We start from the raw sequence: 25864 nt of genomic DNA, 5'->3' as shown, positions 1-25864 counted from the left end.
TTCAAATAGACTATTACTGAAATCTTTTGTAAAAGGGCACGCTGGCAAGGTCTTTTCCTGCCTCTGAGCAAAGGTTGAGTTTTTAGCAGGTATCCAGGTTTCAGAAGAGCCAGGCCTAATTTTACCACTATCTTGCTTTGTGGTCATGAGCTTAAATTTCCCAGTTGGCAAAGGGAAGGGGCAATCAACATTTCTCCTGTGTCTGGTGCTGTATTGGGAGCTTCCTCATGGAAATCTGATGAGCTCCTTGTTATTCTCATTTTTATAAAGGAGGAAAGCGAAAGTTAGAGGTTAATTGATGGCCTGAGGTTACAAAGTTTATGTAGCCGACTTGGGATTGGGAAGAATTTGTGGCATGTGATTAAAAAGTATGAAGTTTATTTATAACGCTCTATTTTCCTTTGTTTAGAGCACCTTTTGAACTTCTTTTAATCATCTACACTATTTACTAAATGCCCATGTTTGGTAAGATACTGTACATGGTTCAGAACTGTACAAACCATGTTCCTTGTACTCAAGCAGCCAGCAGTCTTGTAGGGGGAGGTATGCAATGTCACTAATGTCTATATTAGTTTGCTAGGGGTGCAGCACAAAACGTCATAGACTGTGTGACTTAAGCAACAGAAATTTATTTTCTCACAGTTCTAGAGGCTGCAAGTCCTAGATCAAGATGTCAGCAGGGTTGGCTGCTCGTGAGCCCTCTCTCCTTGGCTTGCTGATGGCCACCCTTTTGCTGCCTCTCTGCGTGTCATCCCTCTGTGCATGAGCACCCCCAGGGCCTCTCTGTGCATCTAAGTATCCTCCTCTTATAAGGACAGCTGTCAGATTGGAGTAGGTTCCACCGTGCGACCTTGTTTCAACTTAATCACCTCTTTAAAGTCCTATCTTCAACTGCAGTCAAATTCTGGGGTACAAAGGGTTAGGGCTCCAACATATAAATTTTGAGAGGTCACAGTTCATCCCATACCAATGTCCATATAAGGTACAAGAGCCAAAGTCAATAGGTGTCCTTTAGGGGCTCAATTGAGGTTAAGAGGGGTTTTGCTCCTTACTGTGGAATCCACTTCTGAGGTGTTTTTTCTTAACCCCACTCTCAGCTTCTAACCAGGTATGAGCAGTAACAATAATGTACATCCAGAAAGTTGGGGGCGGGGGAATGGGTAAAGAAGAATTTTTTAAAAATATATTTTTATTGATTTTAGAGAGGAAGGGAGAGGGGGAGAGAGAGAGAAACATCAGCGATGAGAGAAAATCATCGAACTCCTGCCTCCTGCTCGCCCCCCTACTGGGGATTGAGCCTGCAACCTGGGCGTGTGCCTTTGACCAGAATTGAACTTGGGACCCTTCAGTCTGAAGGCTGATGCTGTATCAAAACATTATAAAAACTGAGCTAGGGCAAATGCTCAGTTTTTACATTGTTTTGTTTTGTTGGAAAGGTTCTTAGCAGTGAGATTTTTTTTTCATTGAAATTGAAATATCACAATTCATGTTTTAATACAGAAAGGGAAAGTTAAAAGTATAGGAATATGCACCAGATTGAGAGCTTTAGGACTTTAAAAATGCTTGAGAATTCAAAAAAGATTTAACAATGCAGAAACCTCTTTTTGTGATAAAGGTGATTCTTCATTCTTAAGCTTGTGTCATTCAAGATTGATTTGGGGGCAGGAGAAACGGAGGATAGTAAAAGAAAAATTACATAAAAATATTGTACTTCTGTTTCTAACAAGATTATTAACTTAGTCTATAACCATACATGCCTACTGTTTGTTGACTCACATAAATACATCATCTGGATCAAACAACACAACACACACCCCAACTTATACATGTACAACTGGGCCTCACCTTGTCCCATGTTCTAGTTCTTTCTCTGTATCCTATCTCTGATGATAACTCAGGGTTTTAAACTCTTTATAGGAATCAAGCATGTAATCCGATGCCATGTGAGTTGTAAAGAGCTTGTAAATACATACTGACCCTTGAAAAAAACACCTGGTCTGATTAAAAACTAATGAACTTAAATTAAGCAAGCGCACGGTTTTGCCGTTAGAAAGTATTGCCATAGACTTCATCATTTAGACTTCTTTCTCACATTTTTGGGATGACTAAGGAATATATGCTATAGCCATTTTCTCTGATAAGTATAAGTGGAACTAACTGCATATTAAATCTTTAATCACTTCCCATAAATATAAATGCTGAGACTGGAGGTGAGCAGAGGGAAGCTTTGCTTCTAAGTGGCTGAAATGTGCTTATATATGAACCTTTGAGAATTTTCCCACCAGTGCTGTTTCAGAATAGTGTTTGGGTACTGGTCCATGTACTTGCTTGTTTTCCTAACCTTTGAGTAACTCATAGTTTCGGATGTAAGAATGAGATCCGAACTCCTAGGAACTGGGCTATACAAAGGGAAAGTTGTGTCTTCAGCTGTTCTTTTGGGATAGGACTGCTCTGATGTTGAGAGTTCTTCAGAAATTCTTGAGACAGTGCTAGGGAGACATGGCCTGGAAGACCATGTAAAAATGTCTTCATCGAAGTGCCAGGAGAAGGGGGAAATGAAGAGGTGGCTAGCAAAATGCTAGGCATGGAGAAAGTTAGATTTAAAGAGGTAAATACCTTGTAACCAGCCAAGAGATAAGGTTTTAAGCAAGTTCTCAAAGTTCTGAGAAGGGTGAGAAAGAGAAAAATCCATTTAGTGTGGTGCAGTTTCATAACAGCATTAGTTAATGGTAAAGTGATTTTTTTTTCTTTTCATTTCCTATGTGCCAACTGAATAAAGACTATTTTAAACAAGACAAAACAACAACAAATCTGTGGATTCTAAATTCTAGTGTACTTTTAGAAGGCTGGGAATGTGGGAATGAGGTAAAAATAAAATTGAGACTGAATCCTAGGAGATACTAATTCCTAGTAAGAATCACTGGGCTCTATATGAGATCCTGGGAGAAGAGCAAAACCATGCTCACTAGGTGTGATACGTTGGATCTTGCACTTGCATTTAAAAGGGTTCTCAGTTCTTCCCTCTGAGCAGCACAGCTTAAAATAGAGACCCTACTGGTTAAGCCACATCTAGTCCTGCATTGTTGCTGCTGTTGAGAAAAATGAGTGGTGACATTGACAAGGGCATTCTACCTTAATCCGTTCTAGTTTTCCAAGACACTTGAGCTTTACTCTAGAGGGGCTGCAGGACACCAGTGTAAAGAAGCTGTGAGAACCCACAGAAACCCACTACCTTAAATCTGTAGTGTTTGTGGGCCAATTTCTTGAATCTTTGCCCTTCAGTGGGGACTAGTAAATTGTTAGTTTGGCTGGGAAGGTAAGTTCCACCCCCTAAAACATCAGGGAGTAGAGAATACATCCTGATTTTTGTGTTAAAATTGTCAGATGAATTAGAAAAGGAGGTGATGGATATTGGGGAGGCAGCTGACGTCTATCCGAAGGACTAAGAATAATCTGGACTGTGAGAAGTTGGGGTAATACTAATTCACGCGCGCGTGTGTGTAATCTTACTGGGTATTGCTGGGATGTGAGAGTTTGGTTTTTTGTTTCATTTTATTTTATTTTATTTTTTATTTTCATTTATTCTTTATTTTTTTAAAATTTAATAAATCTTTATTGTTCAGATTATTACAATTGTTTCTCCTTTTTCTCCTCACAGCTCCCTCCACCCAGTTCCCACCCCACCGTCTGCCCTTACCTCCCCCACGACTGTCCTCATCCATAGGTGTACGATTTTTGTCCAGTCTCTTCCCGTACCCCCCCACACCGCTTCCCCCCTGAAAATTATCAATCCACTTCCATTCTATGCCCCTGATTCTATTATATTCACCAGTTTATTCTGTTCCTCAGATTTTTAATTCACTTGATTTTTAGATTCACTTGTTGATAGACATGTATTTGTTGTTCATAATTTTTATCTTTACTTTTTTCTTCAGCATTTCATATAATACCTTTCAGCATTTCATATAATAGTGGTTTGGTGGTGATGAACTCCTTTAGTTTTTTCTTATCTGTGAAGCTCTTTATCTGACCTTCCATTCTGAATGATAACTTTGCTGGGTAGAGTAATCTTGGTTGTAGGTTCTTGCTGTTCATCACTTTGAATATTTCTTGCCACTCCCGTCTGGCCTGCATAGTTTCTGTTGAGAAATCAGCTGACAATCGTATGGGTGCTCCCTTGTAGGTAATTAACTGGTTTTCTCTTGCTGCTTTTAATATTCTCTCTTTGTTTTTTGCCCTTGGCATTTTAATTATGATGTGTCTTGGTGTGGTCCTCTTTGGATTCCTTTTGTTTGGGGTTCTGTGTGCTTCCTGGACTTGTAAGTCTATTTCTTTTACCAGGTGGGGGAAGTTTTCAGTCATTATTTCTTCAAATAGGTTTTCAGTATCTTGCTCTCTCTCTTCTTCTGGCACCCCCATAATTCTGATGTTGGTATGCTTGAAGTTGTCCCAGAGGCTTCTTACACTATCTTCAACTTTTTGGATTCTTTTTTTCTTTTTGCTTTTCTGGTTGAGTGTTTTTTGCTTCTTTGTATTTCAAATCTTTGACTTGATTCTTGCGTTCCTCTAGTCTGCTTTTGGGTCTTTGTATAATATTTTTTATTTCAGTCAGTGTATGTTTAATTTCTAGTTGGTCCTTTTTCATATCTTCGAGGGTCTTGTTAAATTTATCGGCCTTTTCTAGGAAATTCTTGAAAAACCTTAAAACCGTGGTTTTGAACTCTATATCCAGTCGTTTGTTTTTCTCCATTTCTTTCGTTTGTGATCTGTTTCTTTGTCTCTGCATTTTCGCTGCTTCCCTGAGTTGGTAGGGTAGCTTTGTGTGCTAGGTGTCCTATATGGCCCAGTGGGTCGGCCTCCCAGTTACCTGAGGTGGACACTCTTGGTGCACCCCTTTGTGGACTGGGTGTACAGTCTTGTTGTAGTTAAGTCATGATTGTTGTTGGTGTCACTGGGAGGAATTGACCTCCAGGCCAGTTGGCTGTGAGGACCCGTTGTGTCTATAATGGAAGAACTGCTGTGCTGGAGACACGCTTATAGGGCAGGACTTGTTTCAGTGGGGCTTTGGTGCTCACTGAGTCTGCCTCTTGAATGTGTCACTTATGGATGTGAGTAGTTGAAATCTGGTGTCATCTCACACTGACCACTAGATACACTAGCTTCTGGATCTCCGATGGGGTGTAGGTCAGCTACTGTCTGAGGCCACCCATCAGGAGCTACAGCGAGAACTACAGTTTTCTCCTTTTTGCTTGGGGTTTGGAGGTTTTGGAGCTGTCTGACCAGAGCTGCAGTTTATTAGGTTAAGCTGCGATAGGGCAGGCCATTTATATGCAAAAGCTGCTGTGTGGAGCTTGGGTGGGTTTGTAGATTGTACGGGCCGGGGTCTCAGGGAGTCACTAGGCTAGGGCGTGGCAAACAGCGATGGCTGCCAGTCCGCCGTCTCTGCATTTCTGCATTTCCAAGTCCCTGCGTCCCGCGCCCCAGTGCAGTAAACAATGATTGCTGGGCACAGCTCTGCAAGAAAGCCACCCTCACTTTCCGACCCGATGGCAGACAATCCAGCTTCTCCCCGTAGGAGTTTGGGTCCCCAGCGTCTCCCCAGAAACTGGAGTTTGGAGTAATCGGGAGCTTGTCTCCCTTTGGGTTGAAAAAAGCAGTGCACCCAGTCACCCCCGCCAGCCCGATTCGCACGCCTCCGTACCTCAGCTTTTCAGCGCTTGTGCACGTCTCACTGCTCTTTTCTCTTTCCTTCTAGTTGTAGAACTTCCACTCAGCCAGCTTTCCCGTGGTTTTGGGTGATAGATGTTTTGTCTTTTAGTTTTGTCTTGTAGTTTTGAAATTGTTGTGCAAGGCAGCAGTTTAGGTGTTTACCTACGCTGCCATCTTCGTTTCTCCCCCGTTTTATTTATTTTAAAAATTATTTTGTAGCTTGTTACTTTATAAATTTTTACTTTTAGCACTGGCACGTTTTTAGCTGATTCTCAAGGTTTCTTAATAGCAAATCTATGGTAAGCTCTAGGGCAGGGGTGGGCAAACTTTTTGACTCGAGGGCCACAATGGGTTCTTAAACTGGACCGGAGGGCCGGAACAAAAGCATGGATGGAGTGTTTGTGTGAACTAATATAAATTCAAAGTAAAGGAGCGGAGGGGAGAGCAAGAGAACCGGATAGAACAGCCAGATCCGGCCCGTGGGCCGTAGTTTGCCCACGGCTGTTCTAGGGTTTATTTTTAAATTTCTTTCCTCTCTGTTTTCTTATTATACTAATTTTTTAGATTTATTTCATTCTTTTCCAGATTACAAAATTGGATACTAAATTTTTGTACAGTAATGTGGAGTACATCAGAGTAAGTTAAAGTATTAGATTAAAAGCATTTATATTTCAGAAATATTTGAAGTCTCAGCATATTTCACCTCTAATATTTTTAATAAAATTGGTATATGCTTTTCTCTTTTAAGTAGATGAGATATGTTATCAGGCTTCAACTTAACGTTTAAGGCAAATATCAGATTATTAATTTTAGTGAAATTATTAATGAGGAAAGAAAAATTTTTAATACTTTCTATCATCCACAGATCCCCATAGATTTAAGGATTTTAATAGAATGCCATACTGTATGTAAATAAACTAGATTGAAAAATTTATAAGACTCAGTGAATTCAACTTCATGGTTTTTATTCCTTTCAAAATACACTAAATATAGTGTGCTAGCCCTAGCTGGTTTGGCTAGTGGATAGAGTGTCGGCCTGTGGACTGATGGGTCCTGGGTTCAATTCCGGGCAAGAGCACATACCAGGGTTGCGGGCTCGATCCCCAGTAGGGGGTTTGCAAGAGGTAGCCAATCAATGATTCTCTCTCATCATTGATGTTTCTACCTCTCTCTCCCTCTCCCTTCCTCTCTGAAATCAATAACAAATGTATTTAAAAAATAGTGTGCTAATTTTTTTGGTACTCCTTCCTCCAGGAGGTGGAGCTTAATTATGTTCACCTTGAATTTCGACTGAACATGGTGACATGAATAGAATATGGAATGGGAATAGTAGTAACTTTATAATGGAGAAACCTCACAGACCCCATCTTAACCAGGTGACCAAGGTTAACTTCACCTGTAATAAGTCATGTTGATATCAGATATCTCCTAATACGATGTGAAGAGAAGGGCATATCACCTCTGTAGTATTCTCTAATATCCATAACCTCTAATAATTAGAAAACATCAGATCAATCCAAACTGAGGGACAGTCTACAAAATTCCTGACCATTTCTAGTCAGAAGTGACAAGGTGATGAAAAACGAGGAGAGACTGAGAAACTGTCACAGATTGGAGGAGACTAAGGAGACATGACAACTACATGCAATGTGCCATCCTGGGTCAGAGTTCACAGAAAAAGCCCTTAAAAGAAAACAGAGAAAATCTGACAAGTCTATGGTTTAGTTAACTTCTTAGTTTTGATCATTATACCATGGTGATACAAGATGCTAACATTGGGGGCAGCTTAGGCTGAGGGGGATCTAGGGGCGCCCTGCACTACGATTGCACCTGTTCTCTAAGTCTAAAATTATTTCAAAATAAAAAGTTTAAAAAGAAAGCAATTACAACTTTGCATGGTAAAGAAGTAAAAAGAAATATTTATACTTACCAAAAATTGTGAAATGAACTCTGCTTACTGTTTTGTGAACAAACGTCTGTGGTTTTGGGTAAAATTCCAGTGAGTGTGATATGTGTGGGTTCCTCAAGTGCCGTGTTCAAGTGATTGAGGTGATGGGGCTGGAAACACTGTCCTCGAGGATGGCAAAGGGCCTTGCGAGGCATCACAGACTTTCAGGGGGAGGACGCATGTGGAGAGGGCAAATAAAGCAGCTTCATGAGGAAGGAGAGAAAGAAAGCACAGTGGTATTTTATGTAGTAAGGTATTTTAAATGTAACTAAGTAAACAAAATAAATGTTTTAAGAAAAAAATGGTGTACTGATAAATCCCAGGTATCATAGCCTTTTATGCTTCAGAAAATCCCTTTTCATTTTAAAGAAGGCAACTTCTATTGTTGTTTATTGAATCCTTGAGTAAAGGTGTATCAAATATTTGTGAACTCCAGAAAATCTGGTCACATGGGCATTGTACAGTTTTGTAAAACCTTCAGCACAGGAGAAGTGCCTCTGAGTGTTGTTGTTTTTTTATTGTTTATTTATTTTTATTTATTTTTTTATTGTTTAAAGCATTACATATAGTAGTACATATATCTCCTTTTTTTTCCCCATTGACCTTCCCCCAGCCTCCCCTACCCCCTGTTGCATGCCCTCCCACCCCCTACTCCCCCCAGTGTCTTGTGTTCATTGGTTGTGCTTATATGCATGCATACAAGTCCTTTGGTTGATCTCTTTCCCCCCCTCCCCACACTCCCCAGCCTTCCCGCTGTAATTTGACAGTCTGTTCGGAGCTTTACTGCCTCTGCATCTACCTTTTTGTTCATTCTGAGTGGTTTTGTTGCTATTCTTTCCCCTAATTTTAAGTAAGTTGTCATCTAACTCCTACGTTTATAAAATGGAGTAAGCAAAAGAAGAAACAAAACCGGTCTTGCCTGTGGTCATGCTCAGCTAGAAATCAGGACACTTGGAAAGTTACCCCTGAAGGGCACTGGCTCCCTGCTCCTGCGCGCTTACCCTTACAGCGCGGACGCCCGCCCTAGGAAGCCTCGGACAGGCAGGGATGCTCGGGTTCCATTTGTCACAGCAAACAAAGGAAAGGACGTAAGGCGCCTTTCGTACATGTGTTTGGAAAGACTTGGAATCCCTTTGGAAGTTTCAGATTCATCTTCAGACACAGCTTTGAAAAATTAATCCATGAGGTGTGGAAATATTTTCCAGCCCTTCGCCTGAAATAAATGGTTCTGTCAGTGTGAGTGTGCTAAGAGAAAATTTCCTATAGCTCACATCTCTTGAATTTCCGAGTTGCGCAGAGGCAGAGTACTTTTGCATCTTTAATGGTGCAGCTGTGTTTCTTTTTAAGCTTTTTGAGGGAGAAGGTGAAGGTTTTATTTAGTTTCCATCTCTCTACTGAAAATCCCCACCTAAGTCATGCAAGCTGCTTACCTTTTTCACTAGATTCTTTAACTTACTTTAAAATAATCATTATTTTAAAGTCCCTGTCGGATAGTTCTACCATCTTGGTCCTCTTTGGGTCTGGTTCTTTAGACAGCTTTATATTATGGTGGGGGGTTGTTTACTCTTGTTTTTTTTTTTTTCCCCTGGTAAATTTTGGTTGAATGATGTAGAGAAACAGGAGGCTGAGGTAAATGTTGTGTCCAGAAATGGCCACACCGCTTCTTCTGTCAGGCCATGCATGTGGGAGGTTGACTCACTTTGGTCCTTGGGCTCGGGTTGGGTTTTGCTGTTGCTAGACTTCCCTTCAGCACACCACAGACTCAGATGCCGCCGGCGGTCAGCTGCTGCCGCTGTGTTATCAGTGTGGGGCTCGAGTACTGAGGTTTTTCTCAGACTTCCCACCTTAACCTCTGCCTCCAGCAGGCCCGGCTGCCTGTGCCATGCCTGTGCCACCGAGGAGGCCTTCCCCCTCAGCCGGAGACTTTCACTGCTTCTGTGAGGTGCTGGTTCTTAATGGGCCAGTGGGGTTCTCCCTACCCCCGGCCCAGCCTCAGTCTCAGGAAGGCCCATTTGTGGGGCCTTCTCAGAGTTCCTGCTTCTTCCGCCTGAGGCAGCTGTCTGCTGCAGGGAATCTTGGGTTGGAGAGTGCCCTGCCCCTCTCTTAGTGGTAGCTGACCTCTGCGTGGTGTCAGTGCAGGATCCTGAATTGAGTAAGTTTACTTGCTTGTCCTCCAGGGTCCGATGGCTTTTGCTTCTGCTCCCACAGGGCGTGTAGCCTTGTCTGGGATTGCTGGTGGGAGGGTGGCCTACCCCTGGCACAGCAATGGGCTGCTGTGGCTTCCTCAGTGCAAGGCTTGGGGTGTAGCTCACAGGAGCTGTGGCTTCACCCCTCCCCAGTGGCAGGCTGCCTTTCCATCCTCTCCCAGAGGCAGTGCATCTGTGACTGACCTTTGGTTGGGAGCATTTTCTGCTCCTCCCCCAGCAGTTGAAAGCCTTTGCTTTGGATAAGAAAAAAGTCCAAGAAGTGGGCAGGGATTTTAGGTGTGTGCTGTTCAGGACTCTCTTTGGTTTCCTTCTCTTCTGCAATCTTTCTCAAAAACACCCAGTAGAATAGAACTTGTAAATAAATGCAACCACCCTGTGTTTGGAGCTTCCACATTGTTTACTAACCCACACTCAGTTTTAAGAATTCATTAACATTTTAGTTGCCCTCTTTGGCTGCTTTTATGGTAGCCACCTCTCCCTTCTGTACTCTTCCAAAGCTGAAATCATGTGTGCCCCATCTCTCCTGGAGGAGCTCGTCCCCTGAAATATTGTTTTTCTCCCTCAAATATACATCCCTCATCTTTCATCTTTTAAAATTCTGTATACAAGATGCAGTCATTATTATTAAATGATTATTTGCCCCTTTAACTTCGTGGGTTGGAACTTAGAAGATTTGGAAAGTTCTGTGAGTTGCCTGTGCCTCCTTGTGCCTATGAGGTAGTATAGTTGGGCGGGTTTGTTCTTTCAACAAACATTTGACTGACTCCTCTTTGACAGGCACTATGCTGGAGGCTGGGAATTCAGTGTGAGCAAAGCCAGATGCATTCCCACGCCCATGGTTTCTGCAGAAGTACTGTCCTCTTCCTTGAAAGCATAGAGAGTTGGCTACAAGGCACATGTTATTGGTTGCTGTACTTGTCATTATAAAGTTCTGTCACACTCCCATTTGATGTATTTTTATTATTTCTAACTCTATTGTCTGACGAGTTGGATTTCTTGAGATCCCACTCTGTCTTCTTCCTTCTCCCATTCCCAAAACAAAAAGTATTGAAGGCATTCTAATGTAAGTGATGAAGACCCTAGGAGGACAGGATGGATGTAAGGAGAGAGCTAACATTTTCTGATTGTCTATTTTGCACTAGGACTTCATAAAAACGAAGCTTCATAAACCTCATCTCATCAGTCATCAAAGCTTCATGAGATAGGCATTAGGAACTTCATCTTACAGATTTCAAACTTGAAATTGTGCAAGATGCTCATAGCCATGGCTCTTTATACTATACTGCACTGGCTTCCTTTAAACTTGTATTATTGCTTTAGCTTTATGGTATTGAAAATCAGAGACATTAAGTACATTTAATTGATGTATAAACTGAAGTAGTAATTTCAATTTAAAGTACCTATTTGCTTATGGTCCTTTTAAGTTGGCCTAATCCTTGCCCTTTAGGAACTTTATTATTCTCTTGTTTGAAAGGATTCTAGGAACTTTGTAATTTATATGCTTTGGAATATGCATGTTTTATAAAATTATGGTGGTATTTGCTTAATGAAGAAAGGTTAAACACTTTGTCCACAGTTATGTTGGTATGCCCAGTTCACATGTGACTTAACTCTTCAACTGTGTAGCTCCCACAGTGTAGGGTGACTGGGGCTTTTGCACAGCTGTAAAGAATCCCTCATTTAAACTTTACAGATAGAGATAAATGTGGCTCATGTTTTAGGGGAGAAAACCCCCCAAACATAAGGTTTTGCATTTGGGTATGGCCAGGATAGCTGCAATCTTTCTCTCTACCAACAAGTGGCTGCCATTGCGTTCTGGAGGGGCTGTAAATTATAATGCTTCTAAACACTTCAAGGTGTTACAGAGGTCCTGCAGAAACAATTAAGCCTGAGAAGTTCACTTATCCTCAGGCTGAAACACTTGAGCTATGATTATTGGCAAAGCTTGCTTCCGTAGAGTGACTTGCCATTTGGTGTACAGAGGGAGATGATTTGAGACATCTTAAATGAGAAGCTCTGTCCTACAATTGTGCCTTTGGCTGGTATTCTAGGTGGATTTGTTACCAATCATTGTTTCCTATAAATCCCAAAGGCTGGTGTCTCCACTGTGATTAAATATGAACATAAAGCTTTGAAATTCTTAAGTTTGAGCATGGTTTAATTTGAATATGATATAAAATAAAAGAACATATGATGATGGACCCATCTGGGTAGAAAGGAAATTTTAGGATGTGTGTGTTTATGTGTGGGCTCATTCTTCTTAGTGCATTTTTATATCTTTCAGTTTCTTGAAAAAGAACTATTTCCTAAAACTTACCATGTACTGATACTCTGAATTCTCTGGAATGGAATAGGGAAGGATCTGAGTTTAGAGTTAGAGTTAAGATTCATGGATTTTAGTTGTGACTCTGCCATGTAACATCTTTGTATCTCACATATAAAATGAAACTTGTACGTATCTGCTCCGAATAAGGGACAAGCTGGTTATAAAGAGCAGAGGTGATCATGGATACAAAAGAGCTTTGCAGCAGGTAAAACATTCTTACATTTGCAAGGATGCTAATAAAAAAAGAAAAGAAAGCCTATTTCTACACCCAGGGAACTCATAATCTAGCTGGAAAGAGAAAGGTGATCATCTGAAATAACAGTAAAACAATTATAGGACAGTATATGACAGGACTAACCTGTAAGGTAAAGGCTGTAAGTGGTGCAGAATTTCATAGTAATGGGAGACTGTTGATATTTGGGGTGATCAATTAAGGTTTCATAGAGAAGAGACATTCTTTCAGGTCTCATAAATTGTAAATATTTTGACTAGATAATGGCATGTTGGGGTTAGGGGAAGCAGCAACATGAATTTACACAGGAATGAGGTTGGAGAAGCAGCAGCAGGCAGCCAGCCGGCCCCCAGGCTGTACCCAGATGGGAAACTACAAGACAGCTTAAGTCAGATGCCTTTGGAAGCTAAATCTGTTTCAGCTTTTCATTGAATAGGAGAAATTCTCATTGTGATGCTTTTGCCTTTTTCACATAATTAGTAGAGAGGATAGTCACATAACTCAGAAGTACTCTTGGGCTTTAACTAATGAATTGAGGACTTGCCCAGCAACAGAACCAAAGTTGGCAAGTCTAGACTGGAAAGTATCTTTTTCCTCCACTTCTTTGGGTTATGCTTCCAATTTCCTCTGTTAAATTTTCATAGTTCACCCCCGTGTAAATCCTAATGGTCTTTGATTTTGAGTGGAATCATAGGTCTCAATGAAGTTGAGATCATCTAGACCAGCATCCTGTTTTGTTAATAACTTGAGTTTTGAACTCTGCTTGGCTAAGAAGACTATATTGGACGATGATAGAGTAGCTGGTATTGAAGTAATGACTCCTACCCAAAAAAAAGAAGTATAAAAGCTTATTAAAATAGATAAAACAACAGTGTATGGGGCTTTGAAGAGCAACCAGTGCAGTCAGTACTTGAGGGACTGGGATTCCTGAGAGAAAGGAAGCACACTCTGGTGTGAACTACATTTTCACTCCAGTCTTTTCCCTGAGGGCACATTCTAATTCACAACATAGGGGTATAGAGTCATAGCAGAAAGCAGTAGTCCCACAGGGCTGAGAGCTGGAGTTAGGGCTTATGAAGGTGTTTGAAATTTAAAGACAGAATCCAAGGGAAAAGGGGACCACAGGGAAGTAAGAAAAAATGGGCATGCAATGTCCCTTGAGGATTTTGCCAACTTCCAAGATGCACATGATCAGAGCAAGACTCTAAGACTCTCTGCAGAAGAAACAGCTGGGTGCCTAACAAGCTGTGTAAATCATATGCAGTGCTGGTAAGATAAAGGGGTGTCCAGGCTTGCCAAGATGGAAGGGTCCTCGTAATTAACCCAGGCTTTCACTGAAAGCTCTAAAAGGCCATGTCTTAAGAGTAAGAAAAAGCTGAAAAAAATTGGCCCTAACAAAATTTAAACCAACCACTAACAGGATTAAAGTGTTTTGACTGCATTCGCTGTGCCTGACAGAATATATTACACTCTTAGGAGGAAGATAATCTGGATCATCCAGAACCTCGACAGTTTTTAATGTACAGAATAGCTAGCAAATGAAAAATTAAGAGGAATGTTAGAATTTGAAACCAAATGACAAAATGAAGAGATAAAACAGATAGTAGAAAGAGACCTATAGGTGATTCAGATATTGGTGTTATCTGTCAGAAACTATGTCCAATAAAATAGAAGAATTTCAACAAAGATATGAAATCTGCTTTTAAAAAGTCAAATGAAAATGCTAGAAGTGAAAAATGTAAGAACTGAAAGTAAGAATTCAACACATGAGTTTAATAGCAGTTTAGACACACACAAAAAGAGGAGAGGATTATTGGACCATGAGAAAATTGGTAGAAAATATCCAGATTGGAGCACAGAGAGGAAAAATACAGAAAAGAGAATAAGAGACATGGGATGCAGTGAAAACATTTCATATGTGAGTGTTTAGAGCCCTAGAAGAAGAGGAAAGTGACAGAACCAATATTTAAAGAAATAGTGGCTGTGCGTTTTCTAAAAGCAGTGAAAGACATCAAACCACAGATTGTAGAAGCTCTGCACTCTTTAGTAGGGTAAATGCAAAGAGCCAAACCTAGGCACGTCATGTTGAACTGCTGTAAGCCTAAGACAGAGAAAGTTTAACTGCAGTTAGAATTAAAAGGCATGTTGTCTTCAAAGGAGCACCAGTAAGTCCAACCGCTTTTATTTATTAGCAAAAATTGCATGAAGCCAGAAGACAATGATATTGTATTTATAATGTGCTGGGGAAAAATGATTCCTAGCCTGAAATTCTCTATTTAGCAAGGATATGCTTCCAAAACCAATGTGGGGGAGAAAAGAAATTTTCAAACAAATAAAAATTAAGAGAATTTGCTGTCAGCTGACCTGCAGCAAAAAAACCCCACAAAAACAACAAGTTCTTCAAGCAGCCGAAAGATGAAAGCTCAAATGTGCATGAAGAAATGAAGAATATCAGAAAGGGAAAATATATGGTAAATGTAAATGAAAATTTACTTTAAGAATCAATAGTAATGTCTTATGCTATTGAAAATATGTAGAAGAAAAATATTTGGCACTGATAACGCAATAGATGGGAGAGAATAAACAGGTTTTCTTATATTATTTGGTAAGTTGTGAAATTACTAATTTGAAGTATAATATACATAAATCAATGGTGCTTACTTTAATTGCTAGGATAACTACTAAAAGAATAACAGAAGATTAAAAAACCAGCAATCTAATGAAGAAGAAAAACATGGAATAATAATTAAATTTGTTTGATCAATTTTAAAGGCAAGAAAGGAGAAATAAAGGACCAAAGAACAGATGAAACCAACTGAATGATTACACTGTAAATAGGACTATATGTACAATTGGAAGGCTGAAGATTTTTGGATGGGATAAAATATTAAGATCTATTTATGTTCTTTTTACAAGAGACAAGCCTTGAGAACACAAATTTGAAAGTAAGAGTGTGAAAATAAACACATATACATATGTGCACCCACAAGCAGAAAAGAATCAGTACGGATATCGAATATTTAAACAGCACTGATAATCAACTTTACTCTACTTGATAATTATACACTAGAGGGCCCGGTGCATGAAATTCGTGCACTACGGGGGGAAGGGGTGGTCCCTCAGCCCACCTGCGCCCTCTCGCAGTCAGGGACCCCTCAGGGGAAGGCCACCTGCTGGCTTAGGCCTGATCACCAAGGGGATCGAGCCTAAGCTGGCAGTCAGACATCCCTCCCACTGTACGGGGCTTTCGCAGTCTGGGACCCCTCACTCCTTACTGCCCGCCTGCAGTGGAGGTGGGAGAGGCTCCCGCCACTGCCGCTGCGCTCGCCAGCCGCGAGCCCACCTTCTAGCTGAGTGGCGCTCCCCTGATGGGCGGCACACTGACCACCAGGGAGCAGCTCCTGCATTGAGCGTCTGCACCCTGGTGGTCAGGGCACATCATAACAACTGGTTGTTCTGCCGTTCTGTCAATTTGCATATTAGGGTTTTATTATATAGGGTTATAATCATCAACTGCAGAATATACTTTTTAATAGATTATTTACAAGAATAAAGTGCTTAGGCCACAAATAAAGTTTAAATAAATTACAGAGTATTGAAAGAACACTTATATTCTCTGATCTCAGTGCAGTCAAAGTAGAAATCAATAACAGAGAAATAGAAAATTCCAAAATGTTTGGAAATTAAACAATATACTTCTAAAATGACTTATGGTCAAAGAAGATATCACAGTGGCAATTAGACAATTTTAACCTAAATTATAATGAAAATGAGATACAGATGTCTGGTATGCATTTAAAATAGTGGATAGAGGTAAATTTATAGCTTGAAATGCACATATTAGAAACAAATATTGAAATTAGTTATCTCAACTTCAATCTTAAGAAACTAAATACCAGGTGAACTCAAGTCCTCCAAAATGAAAGAAAGGAAATGACTAAAATAAGAGCAGAAAGGAAAAAGTAGAGAAAATTATATGATAAAAAACATCAACAAAACCAAAAAAAATTTTTTAAAATTATTAAAATTGATAAACCTTAGTAAGACTCACATACAAAGAGAAAACACATATTCTCAATATCATGAACAAAATGTGTATTACTGCAGATTCTATAAGCATTAAACAGATGTTAACACATACTTTCAGTCTAATAAATTTAACAATTTATTTGAAATGAACATAGTCCTTGAAAAATACTACTTACAAAACTGACCCACACATGATGATACACACAATTAAATGTCTATGAAAGAAAATTAATCCATGATTTAAAACCACACACAAGGAACACCTAGCCCAGATGGCTTTTTTGATGAACTCTTCTAAACCTTTCAAGGAAGAAATAATGACAATCTTACATAAAATTTCTCAAGGAATAGAAAAAGAAGGAGTATTTTTCAACTCATTTTATGAGGCCAGCATAATCTTAATACCAAAATCTGACTTAAATATTATAAGAGTTGAGCAAAAGTGGTTAGAGAGAAAAGAGTAAATATTGTTTGATTCCATTTATATGAAATTTAGTAATGGACACATTAGAAATCAAAAGAATGATTCGCTCTTAGAGGGTGACGGGGGCACAGCAGAAGGGAATCTTCTGGGGTGCTGGAATGTTCTCTGTATTTACCTGGGTAATAGTTCTAAGTATGTACATACATGTAAATTCAGTGAGCTGTGCACTTAAGGTTTCTGCACTTTATGTATGTCATACCTTTAAAAAGACTATAAACTTGCTCTGGTGTAACCATGAAATTTTCATCACCACAAAATTTCTCTTATATTTAAATTGAATCCAGTGTACGGGTCCCTTGCTCACATTCTGTTTTGATTGCATCTGATAAATGCACACTTCTGATGGAGCTGTTGTGAACAGCAGGGAGCACTTGCCATAGGCTCCCCCCTCTTTGGGAATAAAGGAATTACCCAGACCCAGCGTCGGGTACTATAGAGCAGCTAATTCTTCCGCTCTATCTCACTTGTTTGCTCACTTAAAACAGTGTTGTTTTCTTTGCAGGCACGGTGGTTCTGGGAAGCATACTTCCAGTCAATTAAAGCCATTGCCCTGGCCACCCTGCAGATTATCAATGACCGGATTTACCCCTATGCTGCCATCTCCTATGAAGAATGGAATGACCCTCCGACTGTGGTAAGTGAATTCCAGTGCTAGCCACGTTGGGCACGGTCCAGCTGTTGGGACAGGACAAAGGAAAATGTACTGAATTTGTAAAGGTTATTTAAATTCTAGCTTTCTAAAATGAAAGCGTGCTGTTACACTTGGGATCTGATGAAGCCACCTTAATTCTAAAATGATGATAAAAGTAAGAAAGACAAAAGCAGCAGCTCCTAGTTTGTTATAAGTGTGCTTAGGAAGACAGTATGTTTATTGCAGAGATCAGTGGGGAGGCTTGGGTCTTGCTGGAAATGAAGCCTTTCTGATGACTTGCAGTAGCAATGCTTAGAACTCTTGAAGAGATTCTGTAAATTACTTAATAATAATAGTTTCTATCTTAAGTGCTTACTCTCTGCCAGGGACTGGGCTAAATGCTTTACGTGGATTATTTCAATGAATATTTCTTTTTTAAAAAAATATATTTTATTGATTTTTTGCAGAGAGGAAGGGAGAGAGATAGAGAGTTAGAAACATCGATGAGAGAGAAACAACAATCAGCTGCCTCCTGCACACCCCCTACTGGGCATGTGCCCATAACCAAGGTATATGCCCTTGACCGGAATCGAACCTGGGACCCTTCAGTCTGCAGGCTGGTGCTCTGTCCACTTAGCCAAACCAGTTAGGGCACAATGAATATTTCTAACACCCTGTGAGGAAAATAGCCAGCAAAGGTGATCTAGAGGCAGCATGGATTGCCATGTCACTTGCAGAGGTCCCTGGGTATTTCCGGCAGAGTGGTGAGATGATCAGAAGCTGTCCTCAGGGCTTCTTCCTTGCTTGAAGGAGTCACAAGACCCTTGTGGCATTGTGGGGATTGTGGGGTGGCCACACCTTCTTTCACATGGAATATGCCTGAGCCTGAGGGCCTGGCAGTTATTGCTTCCTAGCTGCTTTGGAGCACCTGGCTGTCTAGTTCATAGACCCCAAGCTTTCATGTAAGATAACTCCATTTCTCATTCTAATCATTGCTCTCCTTCCGGCCAGCCCTCCTTGTCTCCTGATTCGACCTTCTCAGTAGTGCTGTATACTGCTTCCTCGTTAATCTTCATATAGGACTCTCCTTTTCTGCCTTCCTCCCCCTTCTTCCCTCCATCCCTTCCCTCCTCCAATCTTTACTAAGCATTTGCCATGTGTCAGGCACTCTACCAAGTGCTGGGAATATAGAAAGAGAAGCCAGTCCTTGCCCTCAAAAGAACGCTCCACTAACTGGGGAAGCCAGTGAGTAAGGCTACAAGTGAATGTGAAGTGTTCTCATAGAGTGGTGTACAGAATGCCGTGGGAGCACAGGGGGAGGCAGCCCTCCTCGGTGGGAGGGGTCACAACACTTCCTGAAGGGATGCCTGAGAGGAAGTAAATATAGGCTTTAGGCTAAAAATGAACAAAACAAAACCTTTCTGTTCTGCTTGAGGTAAAGTTTACTTCTGTTCCTCTCCTTCCTTGAATCCATTACCAAAGTACTTACAGAATGTTTGTAGTCACACATAAGCATCTATATATATAAAAGCCTAAGTGACCAACCGACTGGTAGTATGATGTGCTATGACCACCAGGGGGCAGACGCTTAACACAGGAGCTGCCCAGCTGCAGTGACTTGGCAGCTGTGGTTTTTGGGTGACGCACCCGGAACCAGAGAGGAGGGAGCCTGATTCCAGGGTGCATCACCCGAAAAATGCCCTCTCACAATCCAGAACCCCTCAGGGGATGTTGGAGAGCCGGTTTCAACCTGATCCCTGCAGGCCAGGCTGAAGGACCCCACCAGTGCACGAATCCATGCATCGGGCTTCTATTCAACCTGATCCCTGCAGGCCAGGCTGAGGGACCCCACCAGTGCACGAAACCGTGCACCGGGCTTCTATTAGTTATATAATTTCAGAACACAAATGGGATTATATGACACACATTGTTCTCACCTTGTCTTTTTTGCTTTAATAGTTCATTGACTTATTTTCATTTCATTCTGGATGGTATACAATTGGCTGTCTATGTCCACTGGTTTCAATTTTCTGAGTTTTGCATTTGTGGATTCAACCAATTACAGATCAAAATTATTTTTTAAAAATCCCAGAAAGTTTCAAAAAGCAAAACTTGAATTTGCCACATGCTGAGCACTATACTGAATCCACAGGAATGAAGTGCTATGATATGTAGAGCATACCCTGCCGTCATCTATATGCAAATATAGATTATATGCAAACAATATGCCATTTTATATAAGGGACTGGAGCATCTGCAGATTTTGGACCCTTCCCTGGGGGAGGGTCCTAGAACCAATCCCCTGCTATACCAGCGGATGATTGTACTTCAGTTTTAAGGATGGCTATATAGTATTACAGTTAGGTGTATCCTACATAACAGATCTGTTATTGATAGAAATTTAGATTGCGCCCCGCCCCCCCACCATTTTCAAACAGTAATACAAGAGACATTCTTCCATATATGTTTGCACATAAATGTGTGAATATAGTTATGGAATTAATTTTAGCTGAGAAATTGCTTAAAGAATAAACACATATTGATGTTGATAGATATTAAGAAATTGTCCTTTCAAATGACCATACCAACTTATAGTTCACCAATAACATTTTGATTATTCTGGTTCTTCTTGCCTTCTGTAATCCTGAATACTTGAATTTTTGCTCATATCCTAGGTAAAATTGATCTTACATGTATTTTTTAAGTGGAAGGTTGATATTTCTGTCAGTTCCCCTCGGAATACACATATAAATCCAGTTTGTATTTTGATTTGCCACATTGAATTTTTAGATTTTTAGATTCATTCTGTAGGTTTTTATTGAGTGCCTGCCACATTCCAGACAGTGTTCCTAGTACTTGAAATGTATCCGTGAACAAAGCAGAGCAAGTCCATGCCTTTGGGGAATTTACATTGCTATCTGGAAGCAAGGTTTGTTTTTCTAGTAGAATTTTAACATTTTCCTTCATAAGTCTTGAAACATTTTCTTAGATATTATATCTTTCTTATGCTCTTATAAAGAAATACTTTCTGACGTCATAGTTTCTTACTAGCTACCATTTGTGTAAAGATACCTTATTGGCTTTTTAAAAATATATATTTTTATTGATTTCAGAGAGGAAGGGAGTGGGAGAAAGAGATAGAAACATCAATGATGAGAGAGAATCATTGATCGGTTGCCTCCTGGACACCCCCCCGCTGCAACCCGGGTATATGCCCTTGACCGGAATTGAACGCGGGATCCTTCAGTCTGCAGGCCGACGCTCTATCCACTGAGCCAAAACGGCCAAGGCACCTTTTTGGCTTTTGTATATAAATTGTGTATTCTTTTACTGAATTCTACAATTGTCTCATTTTTAAAATTTGATTCTCTTATGTTTTCTAGATATATAATCATATCTACAAATGCTAATTTTTGCTTCAATTTCCCAACATTTGAACCTTTTACTTTTTTTTTTTTTTTTACCTAATTGCATTGGCTAGTACTTCTAGAACAATGTTAAATGTAATTTGAGTGTTAGAAGAGTAGGTATTATCTAGTCAGAGGAAGAGGGAAAGTTAATTTTTATCCAGAAGGAACAGCAAATTCAGAAGTGCAGAGGGGTGAAGAGAGCATGGTATTTTAAGGAACTTCAAGGTCAGTGTGGCAGAAGTGAAGGAGACTTGTGAGGGAGCAGCAGAGGATGAAGCCCGGAGAGATCACCAAATATCTTGTGTCTTACTGAAGGTGTTGGAGTGTTATCTGCAGGTAACAGGAAATCACTGAAACATTCAAACGGGAGTAATGTGGTGAGATTGCGTTTTAGGTCAGTCTTTACATCAGTGTGGAGAATGGATCAATTGCAGTGGGACAAGACTGGAGACAGGAGACTATTTGGGGAATCTAGGTGAGATCTAATAGAGGATAAATTTGAGCAATATCCTGGAGAACTGACTATCTGAACTGGCAAAAGAAGGAGGTTAGGAAAATTGAGGTATATGGTGTAGTTTATCCAGATAGAGAATGTGGGCACATGGGGTGTTGGGTGAGGATGGCACTGGAGTCCAAACTCAGTCTGACTGCAGGGCCTTCCTCAGTTTGCCTGCAGTCTGCATTTTTAGCTTCATTTCCTTCTGTTCTTTAACAGAGTTCTAGATTTCTTGGTTCTTCCTGTGAATACGCTGTGCTTTTCCTTCTCTGTGCCTTTGTGACTGTTGGTCCTTTCACTAAGATGCCTTTCATCACCGTTGCCTTTAATTGTCCACATTTGATCCAGATTTCAGTGGCCCGCTCATATATCCCTTCTACTGTGAGGTTTTCCTGGACCCCTAAGCAGGAAGTAACCTTTCCTCCTCGTAACTCTTGGAGCATATTATCTGTATTTCTTTCCTATCACTTAACATGCATAGAAGCATAATTCCCTGTATAATTTTAAGGGGACTTCTGGGTTAGCTTTGTATTCCTCACAATACCTAGGACAATTTAATTCAGACAGGAAGCCCTTGAGATATAAAGAAGAGGAGGAGGAGGAAGATTGGGATCTCAGGATTTGAGCCATGCAAGCCTCACTCACACTGATGTGGCATCCATTATTTTATTGGACCTTCACCTGTGGGAAGGTGGGGGAAGGATCAGTTCTTTCTCTGCTGTAAAGCTGATGTAATGAGACTCACGATGCCTAATGACTTATCTGAGGTCATATAATTGGCAAGTCGTGTAAGCAAGTGAGAACCCAGGTCTTCCACCTGTAGATTATTTTGAATTGCTTATGGAATTTTATGGGAGCCATTGAGCCTCCTCAGGGCTGAAGCATTTCCACTATTTCAAGCATGTGGTACAAGTTTGAGACAAAGAGTATCACATCTGTTTTCTTCTGCTTGAGAATTCCTGCAGGTGGGATGGTCATGACCCAGCCAGAAAGTGTAGGCACTGTGGGACTTGATTCTGTACTTTTATCTAAAGCACTAAGAAAAGTGTAATAAGAATAAATGGTTGGAATTTTGTCTTTCATGAGAACATAAACTAGAAGAAAATAGTACATGAAATTTTGCAGTTTTGAAATAGATGTGCTTTAATTTAGGACAAAATAGTCAAATTTGGGAAATAACATAAGTATAAAAAGCATAAATCCTGATATGCAGTTGGAAAATATATGCCAAATTTTTATGTTGAACTCTTTCTTAAATAGTCCTTTTCAGGGAAATTTAGTGTTTATCACATTTCTAGGTTCTCAGGTGGGTTTTACATTCTGTATCTTCAGTGAAAGCAACTGGCCTGAGTAGTGATGATTTATTTATAGTTAACTTGCTCCTCCCATTCAGAAATACTTAACCTACTCTAGATATGATTACTAGGAACCCAACTTGCAGGAAAGTCTCCCTTCTGGATTCCATCAACTTTACAATATCAGAGACCCTGAGGTGAGAGTAGGCATGGATCTTGGTGACTAAATCAAGGGAGGTCTGATTTTTCAAACATATGCTTTCAGGGCCTACAGCCATGCAGTGAGCTTGCTCAGGCTGGAGAGAGAGGGAGAGTGGAGCCCTATTTTGGCCAGATGCTGCTGCCTTAATCTAATGTTATAAAAAACAAACAAATAGCCTGGCTCGTGTGACGCAGTGGTTGAGCATTGACCTAGGAAACAAGAGGTCACAGTTCCATTCCCATCAGGGCACATGCCCGGGTTGCTGGCTCAATCCCCAGTAGGGGGCATGCAGGAATCGGTGATGTTTCTCTCTTATTGATGTTTCTATCTCTCTAGCCCTCTCCCTTCCTCTCTCTCTAAAAGTCAATTAAAAAAAAACATAAATAAACAACAAAACCCATTATGTGGGTTATGGAGATAGTATGGGGTGGCCTTGCAGAAACCAAGTATTTGCGTCACCAGATGCCCTGTCATTTTTTCCTATAACCAAATAGGAGACTGATCACATTATGCATATTGTGTCACACTCTCAAAACTTGAAAAAGTCTGACAAAAATAATTCTTGAGTGTAACTTTAAGAAGCAGATCTGTTGGTTAGAGACATTGGCCCTTTGTTTTGAATCTCTTCTTTGGGAGGAATTTCTCACCAAGCTAAGGTTCTTTATGAGAGGATGAGTTTGTTTTTATCATTAATTTTCTTTGCTCCTCATGTCAAGGCTGTCTGTATTTTACTACCTTTCCAGTCTCTTCATGCTTTCATTTTCTCCCCTTTTTTGCACATATCAGCAAAACTTTATCATCTCCCCAAATACTCCACACCTGTATCACTCCGAATGTTAATGTCATTTCTGGTCTTGCTCCTTGGCAGGCCTCATCCCTACACCTGGGCCTAGCCTGTGTAGTGGGAGTCTCCTTGGATACCCTCCCTCGCCTTGCCTCTGGTTCTCTGCCAGATGTGCGCATGTCTAGAGGACAGAGACTGAAATGTGATACAGGGATGGAGTAGGCAGGAACTGTGAAATTTTGGATTCCTGGCATATGTCACCCAAACCATATTTTCTCAGCAATAATTTTCTAAAAACTAAATGTAATATAGCCCTAAAATTATGTTGTAGGGTGGAATTTTTCCCCATGTTATTTTTCTACAATGTAATTTAAAAGATTATTCCCTACCTTTTCAATGTCATAGTTTTATTTACCCAGTCCTTTGACTGACAGTTGTTTCCAAATTTGCTATTATAGATAACACTAGCAATTCCACATTTGTTTATTTTCTTCCTTGACCATACTAGACCTAGAACAGAAAGGGGGGAGGGCAGGGGTCCCACGGCCATTGATAAAAATTGATGTGGAAGTGACTCAAAATGGATTATTGTATTCATTATAGGAATAAGATTGAAAAACAAGAGCTCGTTCCTATGAAATCTAGCCAGAGTGGCGATTTAGCTGCTGGAAAGGCCTCAGATGATGATTACATACTTACCTGCTCTTCCTGTTAGCCTCAGTCCAAGTCCAGTTTTTGAAGACAGAAAGGGAAGGGATCAGTAGGTGGGATATAGCATAAGCGTACTTGATTGGCAGTTACCACCCGTGAGGCGCAGGAATCCGAGTTGTGGGTAAAATGTGGCAGTGTGCTGTAGTCCCCTAAGATCTTAGGGAAGTGGTTTTTAGTATGCATCAGAATCTCCCAAAAGGCTTGGGACAACACAGATTGCTGCCACTTTACTCCAAGTTTTAGATTGAGTAGGTCTGGGTAGAGTCCTAGAATTTGCATTTCTATCAAGTTCCCAAGTGGTGTTGATGCTGCTGGTCTAGGGACCATACTTTGATGTGGGATTGATTCACTGTGTGTGTCCCAATACGATGACCAGAGAAGGCTCGCCCTCTCTCCCCATCCAATTCCTCTTCTGGACCCTCAGGGCTTGGATTAGAAGCATCTAGAGACTGGGTTCAGACTACATCTGTGTCAGCTGCATGAAAAACTCAGAGGGCTGCTTGTACTTAGTAGATGTCCAGACAGCGGCTCTCACTCACAAAGGTTATAGTTGTACAAGCAGCTGAAAATATCACTCAACTGTAAACACTAACAAGCAATAAATCACTCTGCAGGCTGAAGAAGCACCAGCTCAGATGCTTGAAGCAGCGCTCTGAGTTGAAAAGATACTAGGTTAGCAGTCTGTTTAACTCAACCCAGTGCCCTTTAACTTCCAGGTTGTGGAATGTTTCTCTGGAATTTGAAAGCCTACTCTGCCCCCCAGGAGGCCTTCTGGGCTTATTCTCCCCTTCTTCCTCCCACTGCCTAGATATGACTAAAGTATGTATGGAATTTAGAAATTTTAGCTTGAATTTTAAGTAAGTTTAAGCTTTTTGAAGTCTTTGTTTTTAGAGGTATCACACTGATAGGATCACAGTTGCACAAGCAATCCATTATATTGCCCCAAATTCCAAACCTTTCTTTGAGTAGCCTTTGCCTTTGAATTGTCTGCTGTCTGCAGTTACTTCTGTGGAAATAAGCTGTTCCCTGGTCATCAGCAGCTAGGGAATAAAGAAAACTGAGTTGGGTCTGCAGATGCAGAGGTGCAGGAAGATCCAAAGAGCTTGATCCAGCGTCCCAAGCAAAGAATTTGGCCGGTTCTGGTGGTCAGAAAGAAAAAGGAAAAAAAGACTAGCTCATTAGCCAGATCCAGATTGGGGGGGTGGGATGTCAGCGGGGTGGGGGGGGGGTATGTAAGGAATATGAAAAGCCAAACCCAGAGGTGTTGCTAAGATGATGATCATGTCAATCAGGTCTTTTGCATGGGCATCCAGGACCCTTCCTAGTAGAGAGAGATGCCTATGCCTGTGTAACACACAGCCGCACGGCAACTCCAGTAGTGGTGGGTGAATCTGTACACA

General features: G+C 40.7%; 1 protein-coding gene across 1 annotated transcript in view; it reads left to right on the top strand.

Moving 5' to 3' along the window:
• Window positions 1-25864, top strand: part of EXT2 (exostosin glycosyltransferase 2) — a 123950-nt gene that overhangs the window by 38829 nt on the left and 59257 nt on the right. The window contains exon 8 of the mRNA XM_080643199.1: window positions 17438-17569. Within this exon, the coding sequence (XP_080499325.1) occupies window positions 17438-17569 (132 nt within the window). The remainder of the gene's footprint in view (window positions 1-17437; window positions 17570-25864) is intronic.

Source organism: Plecotus auritus, assembly GCF_963455305.1.
Source record: "Plecotus auritus genome assembly, chromosome: 9".
Taxonomy (NCBI): Eukaryota; Metazoa; Chordata; class Mammalia; order Chiroptera; family Vespertilionidae; genus Plecotus; species Plecotus auritus.
This window is presented reverse-complemented; position numbering and strand designations above follow the sequence as displayed.